Below are 14,231 nucleotides of genomic sequence, written 5' to 3' on the forward strand. Positions count from 1 at the left end.
AAATGGTGAAAATTACACTGTGTTACTCAAAAAGCTAACGTGTATTTTAAGTCTTGTGCTTAACAGTCGAATGTCCGATAGTAATTGAACGCAGCATAGTCTGATTTTGAAATTTAGCAGAAAATGTGTATATAATGTATATGCTTGTTTATGGATATTTATCTAGATAAATGATTATTTCATAAATATAAATAATATTTAAGACAATATCACAAATGTCAAACTAGAAAAAAAAAAAAAAAAGAAAAAAAAAAAGGCAGTGACCTCCTGAACCTGTGGGCTTGAACCGTGCTCGTGATTTTGAATGCGGCGAGAGAAGATTCATGATAGTTTGATTCTGGCAGAGATAGCAGTCAAATTTTCAGGTAATTTAAACATGGGGATACTTTGATATGTGATGATATATGTAGTTGCTGATTGCGAATAATTCTGGCTACCCTCTACAAGGTCGACTGGATGTCGAAAGTCACTAGCTTTACCTTACCGCTAGCAGCAAACGAACCACCATTTGCTAACAATTAGCCGTTACCTAACGCCCACGTTGTACACTCGTTAACCATCCAGCAGATAATTTAGCAGTTAGACGTCCTTAAAGTCCTGTTGTCACAGAGAAAGCACCTCTGGGGTTAGAGGTAAACGTAATATCACATAGAAAGTAGACCTTCAACACGTAGACAAATGATTTTATACACACTTTTAAGTTGAATCGTACGTTACTGACGAAACCAAGAAATCTAGGTTGAGATAGCACAACTGTCATGGACGTCGTTACGGGCACACATAACGACCGCTTGTTGTTCTGCTAACTTGAAGACGAACTTTGTTGTTATAGACCACAAAATTTGTCGTTAGATGCGACTCTCCAGCAAACACGATTACATTAAAATCTCAGGAGAACATAAGTGGAACCCAGAATCCCGACGTTATCCCTCAAAACGCAGTGGTTAATATATCTTTAATCACAATCGTTGAAAACACGTTTTTCATCATCAGGTACGTCTGTTGCAGCTTCCATTGAATCATAGATGCCATAAGATTTCCCCTCAGCTCCTATTTTGATGTACTGAACTCTCCATAATGCAAAGTACCACCGAAAATTCTTATACAACGTGAAAGCACTTTACTGGTTGTCATTATTCTTTTGTCTCTTGGTATCTTCAAAAGTCATGAGAAATGTAGAACTTAAAGGTTGGGTCTGGCTTTGATTGAACACAGTAGAATCCAATGACAAAATGACACAATGCTTTGACAACTCATGCCTTTTGATTGAACAAACCAATTACTCTCTCAGGTGTTTTTGATGTACTTGTGCTTTTCTAACTCTGATTGATTTTATTTCTGTTTTGTTTCTGATTCAGTGTGTATTTACCAGGATGTCGGACACTGAGACTATTAAGAAAATGTTGCGGTCTGTACTTCAGTCCAGCAAGACCGGCGTGTCTATTAACAGCCTCCAGTCAGAGTACCGGTCACTGTGCGGAGAGAGCATCCCGCTGAAAAAGCTGGGCTACTCAAAACTGGAGGATTATCTCATAAGTATCCCCTCTGTGGTACGGTTAGAGTACCGCATGGGTGAGGTGAGGGCTGCTTTTATTTCTTATCTCGGTTTAAGGCCATTGTCTTACCAAGTAACTTATTCATTTTGTCTGACTTGGTGTGGCCGATATATTTTTGCATCTTTATACTACTTAGGTCAGCTAGCATCAGCACAAAACAGAGAAAACTCAGCTCAGCAAATTTAGCAAAATCCTAAGCCATGTTCTGACTTTTTCATGGTAAGGAGTGTGACTCTAAGTGTAACCATGCATTTGCTCTGCAGCTAAAATGCTTTGCTGCAGTCTGTCAAGAGACGGCCCACATTGCTGAGCTGGTGGCCAGGCAGAAGAGTTCCAAGAAATCTGGTCGCTCCCAAGTGGTCAACTGCAGGATGAGATTCAAACCTTCCAACCCCTACATGCTCAACAGTAGGAGTCTTTTGTTACTTTTAAAAACATGGCTTTGTTTTTTAAATCAGGGCTTTATCTCTTCAAATGCATTTATAGGAACAGAGTGGCAGAGTTCCCATCCTAAGTTTATAGTACATGTACATTCCTACAAGAGACCTCGTCTTTTAGGAATGAGAGCTGGGGACATAAACTTCAAAAATCTTTCTTGGTGATTTCTAACTATTTATCAAACATACTCTGTATCACACCACCTTTTTTCTTCACTCTAACCTGACCAACTAACTAACTATGCATTCAGTGAGGCCAAGGTCATCTCTCCGCCAGCCCTCACCTGCTGATGCCTCTAACAAGCCAGCAAACCGTTATCGGCCCCATGGTGGCTACAGAGGCTTCAGTGCATCAGGAGACTACAGGTAGACAATATGATGAGCTATGAGTGGCTACACTTAAAACTTGTTTGTACAACATTGTCTGTAAGAAAAATCCCCAAGCTAGCCAGGACTCAGAAGTGGTGACTGCTTTCTGTAATCAAAATATTCTGTTTTTCAGATAATGGACAATCATGTTTGATTTATTCTTCTCTATTTGCTTTGTCTTAAGTGCATTCTGAAATGAATAAACTAGACTTTTTGCTTGTGTTCTGCCCAAACATCAGGCAGCTGGACCAGAGGTTAAGCTCCATCACACCTGTTGAACACAGACATCCGGCTCCTCAACCAGCTGTGAAGCAGTGTGTGATGCCTGACAGGTGAATGTACTCATGTGGATAAACTTTATAAGTTACCAGGCAAACTCCCTTTATGAAATAGTCTGTGGTACCAAAATATTGCTTGTGGTTATTTTTCTGTGTTTGCAACTGTGTAGTCATTTCAGTTTCCCACCCACTACTCTCATAACAGATCACAGGTGAGTTTCAAAATATCATTACTGAGATGGAAGGACATTTTTAGGACGTGGGGCTATTATATCAGGCAATATAATAAATGTTATATGGGAATACACTGCTGGACAAACCTGTATTGGCTTACTCTGATATCTAGAACTGCAATAGGGCATTTGTATTAAATAACAGCACTGCTATGAAAAGCATATGATACTCAAAAGGCTTTTATGTTGTCAACAGGAAAGAGAAGAACTGTCAGAAGCCTAGAGGTATGTGGCACCTTCTTGGTTTGTATCCTCATTTATTTTACAGCAATATATGTATTTTGATTCTTGAGTTTTTGGGAAAGTTGATCATTTTGGGAAATCATATTCCCCAGTCACTGTCAGATTTTCCAAAGGGGAGTAAAAGACACAGCTGAGATGTTAAACACATGTCACTGGGGAAGTAATTGCAGAGCAGAGTATAATATCAACATTTGACAACACTACCAAAACAAAAAAAAGTTGATAGATGTGAATCAGATTAACTAACAACTAGCAAAATCAATCTCCTGCTGCCTCTTGTGATATCAGAATCTGTTAGCATTTCTCTCTTCGTTTGCACTATTTTTCACAGAGAAGCCTCCTGAACAAGTCTCCAGACCCAACCAATCCCAGGTACAGAAAACCCTGTCTCTGTTCTTTATGTGTCTGCTACTACTTTATGTATACACTCTACTGGAAATGACTTCACAGCCCATGGGCTACCCTCAAGAGCTACAACAAGGAACTCCACTGAATTCAGATATTAGGCAAGCACCATTTTCTCTTTTTTTAAACTAATATTTTTGAAATGAAATTATGAAGAAAATTGTAGGAGGAAATTCTGTCTTTGCCTGATATGTTAATTCTGTCTTTATATATGTGTGTGTGTGTGTGTGTGTGTGGATCCACCCCGGTCTGTAACTGAACGTTTTCCATCAGTTCCTTCAATTAGTTATTCTTTTTTTGATTAGTTTTTCTGTGTGTTTATGTATTTTTTGGGAGATTTATTTTAAAAATCTAAACCAAAACAGCTTGGGGACATGCTTGTAAAATTGTGAAATCTCCCCATGCAGTCTAGCCTGTATGATGTGGGGCTGGTGCAGAGCAGAATAACTCAGCTTCTGGCGAAGTACTGCAGTGGACTGTGGATTTCGAAAATATCAGGGATCTACTTTGAAATGTTCAATCAGAAGCTCCACCCGCAGGTGCTCATAGACCTGGAAAAGTGGACAGACGTCTGTATGGTGAGAAATGTAAAAACATATGCATCAACATGCTTTTTAGGTTTGTAACTACAGTGTCTACCCTTATTTCTTTTGGAGAGGAACTTTTTTAATTACATGATGTTCATTTATAGTCTGTGTGTGACTGGGTATCAGATTTTTTTTGCTGGAGAGGGCGTTAAATAGTTTCATCCTTCAAATATTGTTCCATTTATCTGCACCGGATCTTTATTTAACTCAAATGCTGGACTAAAAGTTCTTAACTAGAGAACAGTTGCCCAACCTTCTGTCATACTTTAATGATTCAGGAATTATAGAAAGGCTTTATATTTTTGTTCAACAAATTTATTGTTCCTTTTCTTTAAATTCAGAATCTTTACAGGAATTACCGTAATTTCCGGACTATAAGCTGCTACTTTTTTCACATGCTTTGAACCTTGCGGCTTAAACAATGATGCGGCTAATTTATAGGTTTTTACAGGCTGACGAACTTCATGCCGGCAAAACATTTAGCCTTGTCACATCAGACCAATGAAATTACCAAAGAGGTCAAAGTGGACCAATGAAACTGTTCGAATTAGATCAAACGCACTCACACAAAATTCTTCTGAACAGTCATTTTGCGCTTAATGCACACACCCTCATCATGGAAGACACATGAAGAAATGCATATGATGCAGCTTTTAAGTTAAAGGCAATCGATCTGGCTGTCGAAAAAGGAAATAGAGCTGCTGCATGTAAGCTTGGCATCAATGAATCGATGGTGAGACGTTGGAGATGGCAGCGTGAATGTGTAAATATCTCATGTTACAACGTAGACACCTGCGGCTTATAGACAACTGCGGCCTATATATGTACTTTTTTTCTGTTTAAATTTAGTGGGTGCGGCTTATATTCAGGTGTGCTCAATAGTCTGGAAATTACGGTAAGAAGAGTTATATCTCTTTCCTTTTCTCCCTGTCTCTTGCTCATCTGGCCCTCTCAGGTGGAGAAATCACCCTGCACCAACCGAGCTGACCAGCTGGTCTACCCTCCTCTGCCTCCCAAGCCCTCTCTTCTTCCTGAAAGTAACACCAAAAAGTCCCCACCAACATCACCCTCCAATTCAAGCGCTATCACCACACCAGTTTCACCTCGACCTTCGACACCTGAAGAATTCTTTACTCCCTCCCTCTCTACCCCTGTTCCTAAACCTAGAGTTTCCCTGAAAAACCCTTTAGCTAAGCCCACTTTCCTTTTTCCTTCACAACCTGTTGCTGCCTCGGTCACATTGCGCAGCCCCGTCCACAACCCAGCTCTCGCTCCCCAGCTGCCCCCATGTGCCGATCATGCAGCCACTGCCTATGGTGGATGTAAAGAAAATCATAACTTGACAACAGCTACCCCCAACCAAAACACCAGGCCTTTAGCCCCTACCTGGACTCACCCTCCACTAGCCAGCGCTTCTGCAGTAGCTTCCTCCCTCCAACCAGGCCTTGACATTTTACCCCTTTTGAAGGTCACTTTTTCCCCTACCTCTGATTCTGCCCCTCTCTCAAAAGCTTCTGCTGTCACTGTGCCAGCTGAGGTGCGGCAGAGAATAAAGGAGCTTCTGTCCAAGTACAGTCACGGTTTGTGGGCCCATGCTTTGCCTAAACTGTTCCTAGACACATACAAGACACCATTCCCTGAACATATTCTGGACAACTTGTCTCTCTTGCTGGATATATGCACCGTGGAGTACCCATTGCCACATGACAAGAAGAAGGTAAGCAAATGAGATGGCACTGTGTGTACCCGAATTCACAAAATGTTCAAGTTAGGGAAGTCGTCAGCAGTACTATGAAGTCACCTTGGAAGATTATTTGCTGTTGGGAAAATGATTGGTGTGGAGAAAACAGGGATTGCCTCCAGGAAGCTTGGGACATCCTCTCTGTTTGTCTTTAGATATTTCTATCTATAAATGTGTCATGTTTCATTTATGTATCTCCCTGGTGTTAGGCCATCCTGTATAACTCCAGCAGAACAGACATGGAAGCCACAGACACCCAAGACAGCCAGCAGTGGAGAAGTCATCTGCTCCCCTCTGGTCTTGAGGTCCTTGGGCCTGTGATTCCTCCCTGTCTGGTTCTTCCCTCAGAGCAGTATCCCTCTGTTCTGGTTACTGATGTAAAGAGTAGCAACGCTGTCACTATAAGGTAGGACACACATTATTCATGCATTCACACTGAAGCTAAAAACAGTGTTAACACTGGGTACACAGATAAGGAGAGGGATTCCCTTGGCAACAAAGAAAAACATATCAAAAGTGATTTTTTTTTCCCCAGTATGTACTTTTATGCGTGATAGGTGACATGTACATCATCAATTAAACCAGTAAGCTTCTTTGAGTGTTTCAGTCTTACTCTAAACTCTGTTGCATATGCAATTTTTCGTGCTACCCAAGAGGGGAGAATTTATTTTCTTCAAATTTAGAGAAATTATTAAAATACTTCTTTCTGCATGTTTCTAAATCCATCATGATCAGCAAACAGCCAAGTATTAATCCATATAACACGTTGTTAAATATCATCAGAAGTGCAACAGATTGCAGTTGCCGATTCTGATCCTCTATCCAGTTTGTTAGTACTTAGCCAGACAAAAATAATTCACATGGGCTAATTTGCATTAATTCACATTAACATTTCTGGCATTTTTAATATCTTCTTAGGTTTTTCTACGCAGTTATCACACTGTCTGGCTTACAGGGATATGCAGCATAATACAAGTATCTCAAACAACTGAATTTTGATGCAGTAAACAAATATGAGCCACAACAACAGCCATGAACACATTTTATATAGCAACATCCAGGTTACTGTTTTGAAGCCTGCTATGCATAGCTGAAAAAAAGTTGGTCCCTGTTCAGGTATGTGGGTGAAAACTACTCCAATGCCCAGGAGGCCATGGAGGACGCAATGTGCTCTTTTTACAATGACAGCTCCACCCACCATCCTTTGTCTAACCCTGATGTTGGTCAGCTGGTAGCAGTCAGAGGAGAGGATGAAGATGAGTTGGCCAGAGCTCAGGTCATGGAGGTGATGGCCCCCAACAAGGTCAAGGTAACGTTATTTGATTGCAGTTAGTGATCAAGTTGTTTTACTATTAAGATATTTTTCTGTTAATCGTTGCTAAAAACTTCCCTTCAAAAAGGCAGAGAAAATATAGTTTTCAAGGCACTTTATGGTCTGTTTGATTTAGAAATGTAGGCTTAAGAATATACAGCCTCTGAGCTAGGACTCTGTTTATAACAATCTTTTGTTTATTGGAGGAAGATATCCACAGCATGGATCAGTGTTTCTGCAGCAAAAGAGCTTTTTGTATGTCTGTCTGCTTGCCAGGTGTACTATGTTGACTATGGCTTTTCTGTGGAGACAAGTGGGAATAATCTGCTGGAGCTGCACCAGGATTTCCTCTGTCTGCCCTTCCAGGCTACCAAGGTCAGACTCGCAGGTACGTACAAACTCACAGATATCACAGCAGAACTTTTTCTGCAAATGAAGATCAAAATATTTACATCAGCCAGTATATGTCAGGGGTCTTTAACATCCCTATATTTTCCCTTCTCTCCCTTTTCCTCACATTTTTTCTTCATCTTCCTCAGGTTTAGAGACTTTCAGCTCCCATCCACTGGTCCTGTCCTCACTGGACAAGTTGGCAGTGGGAAAGATCCTACTAATGGAGACATTAGAGCCATGTCAACAGACTGAGATGCCTGTGGCAGTGCTGTACGACACTTCCCAGGATGATGACATCAACATAAACTCCACCTGCCTCAAGACTCTGCAGGATAAGTCCATGAACAATCCACTGACTGTAAGTTTGGTGGTATTAGGAGAGTAGAGAAGGAGAGCCCCATGTTAGTGGAGCAATCTTTTATGTGCCACTGTAATAGCAGTCAAGGGGAGTTTTTATATTTTTACCAGGACTGACAGTGAGTGGTGCTATTGTACCATCCTTACAATAGTCAGTCTTTTCCTACAGTGGCCAATCATGTGTTATAGGAACGCTGCAGGTTTTCATTCATTTGGACTTCCACCCTCAGTAACACATAATTGTGTGTTATCAATCTCTGTATTTTCTAACATTACTCTTTCCACCTGTAGGTAAGTGTTACCTACCGGGATGTGTGTGTCACAAATGTGTGTACAGATGGCATCATCTACTGCCAGCTACCCTCCAGAGGAACAGCAAGACTCAGCAAGCTACTGGAAAAAACAGAAGCATTCTTCATCTCCCAGGTAGACAAGACTTCAGAGTACACAAATATCTCAATTTGTCCAAGCACTTAACAGTGTGGTAGAGCATTTGAAGTTTTACAACGATAGTATATAGAATAGCTGCAGTCTAATTTTCAGTTGTGTCTCAGTGGGCTGCTTGATTTAGAGAGAGGCTGTTTCATGTCATGATAATGCATAAATTTGACTGTTCGCTGTTTGAAATATCATAACTGCAGTAACTTTACTTAATTATGAAGCACTTTTTAAAGCAATAGTTCAGAGTGCTTTATAAAAACAAACCTGTACGTCAGGATGCACATCTTGTTTTTGTTAAGAGCTGAACAGACTTAGACAGACAAACAAGGTTTTTACAGTTGTTGATATGTGATGTGATAAGAGCAATGGATGACTTTATCCAAATATTTAGAGCAATAGAAAACCCACCGTGAATCACAAACACAATACTGTTGTAACACATCTCTTAAAGCTTTTAGCATGTTGCAGTTGATGCCACATCCCAATCTCTGATTTCAAAAGAGGTACTTAACTGTTGATAGCTGATGAAAAGCAGCTGCCACCTTATGTACCTGACTGGGGGTTTGCTACATAAAAGTTTAAGCCATCCCTCTGATTCTTTGTACAGTACTGAATTTATTACTGCGGTGCTGATCACTGGCTCCCAGTGCAATACAGAATACTTTGGTTTGCCTCCCAGATACATTTCTGACATTTCAGATCATCAGGTGGTTCCAACTGTATCTCAGATAAGATCAAGACCTGCTGAGGGAGATCTGAGCCATTGTTTAAGGACGACCTCCTTTATCATTCTCTGGCTGTCTTTAGTCCAGGCTTTCACAAATGTAGTGTTTCCCATAGCTGCTACATTTGTTATCTTATCCAACTGCAAGTTTCCTCTCTTTTACAAGTGTTATCATTGTCCTTGTTCCTACCAGATAACATCTGAGTCTTTAGTGTCTAGACCCTTCAGTGGCAAGTTCTGTCTAGCCCGCTACAAAGGAAAGTGGTCCAGAGTTGAGGTAAGATCAGAATCGTATAAATGTATTTTCTTGAAAAGCTTAAAATTATTGTGGACAATGAAACTGGGATATCTTATTATTTGATCATACAGTTTAAGATTATTTCTTTGCCATTAATTTATGTGCCGATCCTGTTGTTTTCAGATCACCAACATGTACAGCAACAGAGTGATGGAGATTCTCTTCATTGACTTGGGTATCCCAGCAACTGTAGAGGTGACTGATCTCAGAGAGATCCCCCCTGTTTTCCTCAAAGACTTCACCATCATCCCACCACAGGTTAGTTTTTGTTGTTTAAGTGTGGCGGTATATATATATATGTATATATATATATAAAACTCAATCAATAACAATCCATTGGCTGGAGTAGCATCCACTTCCTGAATTGAAACTTCTGTCTTAAAGGGTCAATCAGCAAAGCACGTTAACAAACATTGTTTTTAAGGTAGCTAATGGTGTACAGTTTTTTTTTTTTTTTATCTGCCCCAGGCTATCAAATGTCGTCTGGCTGACCTCAAAGTTCCAGAGGGAGACTGGAGCCCAGAGGCTGTTGTCTGGGTGAAGGAGGCTGTCCTGGGCTCTGAAGACTGTAAAATGAAGGTAACATACTGTTACGTCCGTAATATAAAGTTTAGTGCACAGTTAAGTTAAACTTCTGTTATAATCCAAATATACACACAATACAAATGAAGCTTACAAATAAGGGCTTGTTAAAGGACTGCTTAATAGACAGGAATGCTTACATGCTGTAGCTTTAATTGCTCTCGTTATCAGTTAGCTTCTTCACAGGAGTGTAAAACAGTCATGCTGGACTCTAGGCCTCTCTGACTTTGTATATGTGGGCTTTTTTCCTCCATTTCTTGCCCCATTTTAGATCTTGAAATTAGATGAGCACAAAAGGGACCGGCTGGTCTATATGTACCTCTTCATTGGTGCTGACAGCCAGGAACTAGACAAGAGCATTAACTATCAGCTGGCTCACTCAGAGTTATGGCAGAAACTCATAATGCAGAACAACAACAACAACAACACAATCGTCAGCAGTAACAGCATTGTGGATACAGGTAATACTAGACAGACTTTCTACCATTTTTAAAGAGTTTTGCTTGTTCTCAAACTATTTGATAGTGTGAAATCTAGATATTAGGACAGTGAGACTTTTTTGTCATTTTAGATTCGTATTTAAGCCTATTGACTTTGAGATGGACTTGAATCTCACAAGTTGAGGGTGCTCTGTGTGTGCCTGTGTTTTCCAATTCCTAGGTCTCAGCGCTCTTGTGGAGAAGTTGACTCTGAGCAGCTCAGTCCAGAACCCCATTGTTGAAGCCTCAGCCCAGCCTTGTCAGGGAGCAGAGGACTCGTCTGACCCAGATGTGACCACCAAAACTGGGAAGCGGCCAATTCCAATGCCTCCCCCACTGGAGCTCCCTCAGGTGTGTGGAGTGTGACATACTTTTTCTTAGGGTTTACTAAAGTGCGTACAGTGTGCTATGGCTTGTCTTCATACTACTAACTGTCATCATTTCATTATTCATCTTTTCTTCCTTTGTAGATTTCTTTCCAAGAAAAAATAACTTGGTGGTCTATGATCAGATCTGAAGTAAACTTCTGTGTTTTGGTAGCAATATTAACTTTGTTTTGGATTGCTCCACTGTCAGCAGACCCTAACAAACTCTAACTCACCAAAGCCTTGTGGTAATATACACCTCAATCAACCCCTCCTTTTCTTTCAGCCTGGTCAGAACATAGATGTGTTTGTACCAGTGGCCTGCCACCCTGGTTACTTTGTGCTGCAGCCATGGCAGGATGTGCATAAGCTGGTAGTGTTGATGGGGGAGATGATTCTCTATTATAACCAGACGTGGAAGAACGACACGCCCCCAAACATCCAGAAAGGAGATGTCTGCGCTGCCAGAATAGAAAAGAAGTAGGTGACTTAATGTGTTTGCACCTCATGCAAACGTGAATTGTTGTTAATACACACATGTCCACTGCAAAGAATGTGAGAGATCCCTGAGGTGAAAATCAGGTATGTCAGAGTTATCATGTTCCTCCATCACAGACATTATGTCTTTGTAGTAAAATCTTTCTTTAAACTCATTATGGTGATTAAGTGCTACCTAAACAGTAGATAATATGATTTGATCTTGGGGTGTTTTACTTCATAAATTTACATATGAGGACATTTTCTGAGGAAATTATGAGCAAAATGTAAAAACAAGTAATGTCCAGTGGTTGATGGCTTATTTGATGCCTGTCTCTACCCAGCTGGCACCGCGTTCAGGTGAAGGGGATTCTGGCCAATGGGTTGGTGTCTGTGTATGAGCTGGACCATGGCAAACATGAGCTGGTCCTGTAGTAATTTCATCAGGCCTCTGATTGAGGAATTCAGACAGCTGCCTTTCCAGGCTATCACTGCACAACTGGCAGGTGAGTTTGACTGTAATTGTCTTTCTGTGGCTGGAGTGGTTTTACAGGTATTAAAGTAATGTGAGGGATAATGACATGAATTGCTATCTGAAGGTTAGTCATAATCTTAGTTATGAATCAGAATAAAACGATAACTTTTGAATTCTCAGATTAAAACTGTTTTAAGCATTAAGCATTTCCTACACCACTCCCACAACTAATGATTGTTGTCTCAGTAAGTCTCAGTGAGCCTTGATGAGACAAAGCGGAACAGCTTGTGCCATCAGTCTGATTACGGATACCCTGTGTCTGTCCACATAGCAGCTGTTTCTCCCTCTGTTCGTCCTCCAGGTGTGACACAGCAGAGCTGGTCAGAGGAGGCCTCCATGTTGTTCAGAAACCATGTGGAGAAGCGAGCGCTGGTAGCCCAGGTGGAGAGCATGCAGGAGATCTCTGAGGCTAAAGGTGAACTGTGGGAGCGCAAGTTGACTGTTTACCTGGTGGACACGGAAACGCAGGACAAGGACCTTTGGATTCACAGCATCATGGCTGACATAGGCGGTGAGCTGTCTTCAGCTGCCTGGGATGTCTCCTCAAGCACGGTGGGAAATTAATCAGCAAGCTGACTCTGACTGTAAATGTATGAAAGGTTTTTTTTCTTTTTCTAAAAAATGTGAAAGTGCTCAGTGAACTTTAGAGTGTTTTCAGCATTTTCTCCATTCTGGCTTTCCAAGACTTTAATACCTCCTATTTGTTGTTGAGGAATACATTTTTGCCAAATTTAAGGACTGACACACTGTTGCAGGGGAGGGCAGTATTGAAAACAGTTCAATTCAACATTTATGGGGGGAAAAAATGGTAGACATTACGTATCACCATATGCTACTGTTGCTTACAAATAATCATTTTGAAACAAACTCAACTCACTTTGACTCTAAAGCATTTTTTGTTCCTTCAAGTTAAGTCGCCTGTGTCTTGCATGTTTTGTTTGTGTAATTTATACCCCCATCTAATTTTTGTTTGATTTTGTTTGCGGTGCCTTATGCATGCAGTGGTGTGGCTGATAAGAAGCTGTAATATTTCTAGTGTTGGTTCTACATGAAAAGCTGTTCACTCAGATGTATTCTATTAAAACTTGGAGCCAAATGGGACGTACTTTGACTGTGAGCTTTAAAAAAAGAGATGGGCCAGTGTTGTAGCAACATGAGCTGCTATCTCAGGTTGAGCTGCCAGTGATGTAGAGTGAAATATCTCTTTCTGTCATATAGTGGATTTTGTCCTTGAGGGTCAAAAAAAAAAAACAAACTTACCTGTCAGAAAAGACAACCAACATCGTAAATGCAATTAAAATGAATGCAGATGATTTTATGTTTTCCATAGCCTTTATATAACAAGCACCTGGCAGATTTAGCTACCTCACTTCTCAGTTTGACCTTACTTCTTTTTAAGCACGTTTTATTTATTTATTTTCATTTTGAGAGATATTTCCCACTTGGCAGAATAACAATGGCTACCTCACCTCAAATAATATTCCATTTGCTGGATAAGTTAGTTTAGGTAAATATGGGGATGTGGGCTGCTGCATGATTATGGGTACAGGGATGGGTGTCATACAGCTGTGGCACTTTTGACCAGTGGAGGAAAATAACAAGGTTTACGATTAAAATTTTGAGAAAAATAACAAAATAATAAGGGAAATAATATATGTATGATGTGCTGTTAAAGATTTATCCAGTGGTTTTCAGCCTTTTTGGCTTTTGACCCCTCACAAAAAAGCAGTGTGTGGGTTGGGTCCCTTTTCATGTTTCAGATGTCTTTGATTTGTCGCCAGTTAACACAATGAGAGATTTCCCCTTTAAACTGCCCACATGATTTCAATTCAGTAAAAAGCAAAATTTAGAGAAACATCCAAAAGAGAATATGAATACGAATATGAATTTGTGCTGCAGAGCTTTGATTTATTTCGTAACCCTTTGGGAGCTTGATCCCCAGGGCTGGGAACCACAACACTAAATTACCTACCTGTGCATAAAATAGCTAAAAGTAGGTTCAGCTACAACTACAAAATTTTACTTACACATTAATTCATCACTGTCCAAAATATCTGTAATGTAATATATGTTTTTTCTCCAAAACGAGTGCTTTTACTTTTGATACATTCATATATTTTACTCGACTTTGACTTGGAGTTTGAATGCAGCATTTTTTCTTGTAATGAAGTATTTTTACATTATGTCTGTACTTAAATGACTTATCTGAATACTTCCATCGCTGCGATTGACACCCTGACAGCCCAGAAACAAACCGTGACCATAAACAAGCTCAGATGTTTTAATTTATTTGACTAAATGATAGCAAATGGCGGTGTTCGATAATGGACTTGGCTCTACTTCATGACATCACTGGAGTGACAGGGCAGCCGTGTGTGGGGAGGGGAGGGGAGGGGGAGGGGGAAGAAGAGGAGGAGGA

At 40.5% G+C, this 14,231-nt stretch overlaps 1 protein-coding gene across 1 annotated transcript; it reads left to right on the top strand.

Annotated features, from left to right (window-relative positions):
* The first annotated feature begins 36 nt into the window (after window positions 1-36).
* On the top strand, window positions 37-12,481 carry tdrd7a (tudor domain containing 7 a). Its single transcript, XM_051070724.1, is given in 23 exon segments — window positions 37-365; window positions 1,359-1,577; window positions 1,820-1,964; window positions 2,245-2,359; window positions 2,602-2,694; window positions 3,070-3,098; window positions 3,448-3,488; window positions 3,929-4,099; window positions 5,064-5,825; window positions 6,059-6,255; window positions 6,966-7,158; window positions 7,438-7,549; window positions 7,701-7,912; window positions 8,203-8,337; window positions 9,270-9,353; window positions 9,498-9,632; window positions 9,843-9,953; window positions 10,228-10,417; window positions 10,617-10,786; window positions 11,087-11,280; window positions 11,622-11,709; window positions 11,711-11,783; window positions 12,114-12,481. Coding segments are annotated over 22 exon segments (3,717 nt in total). The 5' UTR covers window positions 37-365; window positions 1,359-1,373; the 3' UTR covers window positions 12,377-12,481.
* The last annotated feature ends 1,750 nt before the right edge of the window (window positions 12,482-14,231 follow it).

This window comes from Lates calcarifer, linkage group LG5 (assembly GCF_001640805.2).
Source record: "Lates calcarifer isolate ASB-BC8 linkage group LG5, TLL_Latcal_v3, whole genome shotgun sequence".
Taxonomy (NCBI): domain Eukaryota; kingdom Metazoa; phylum Chordata; class Actinopteri; family Centropomidae; genus Lates; species Lates calcarifer.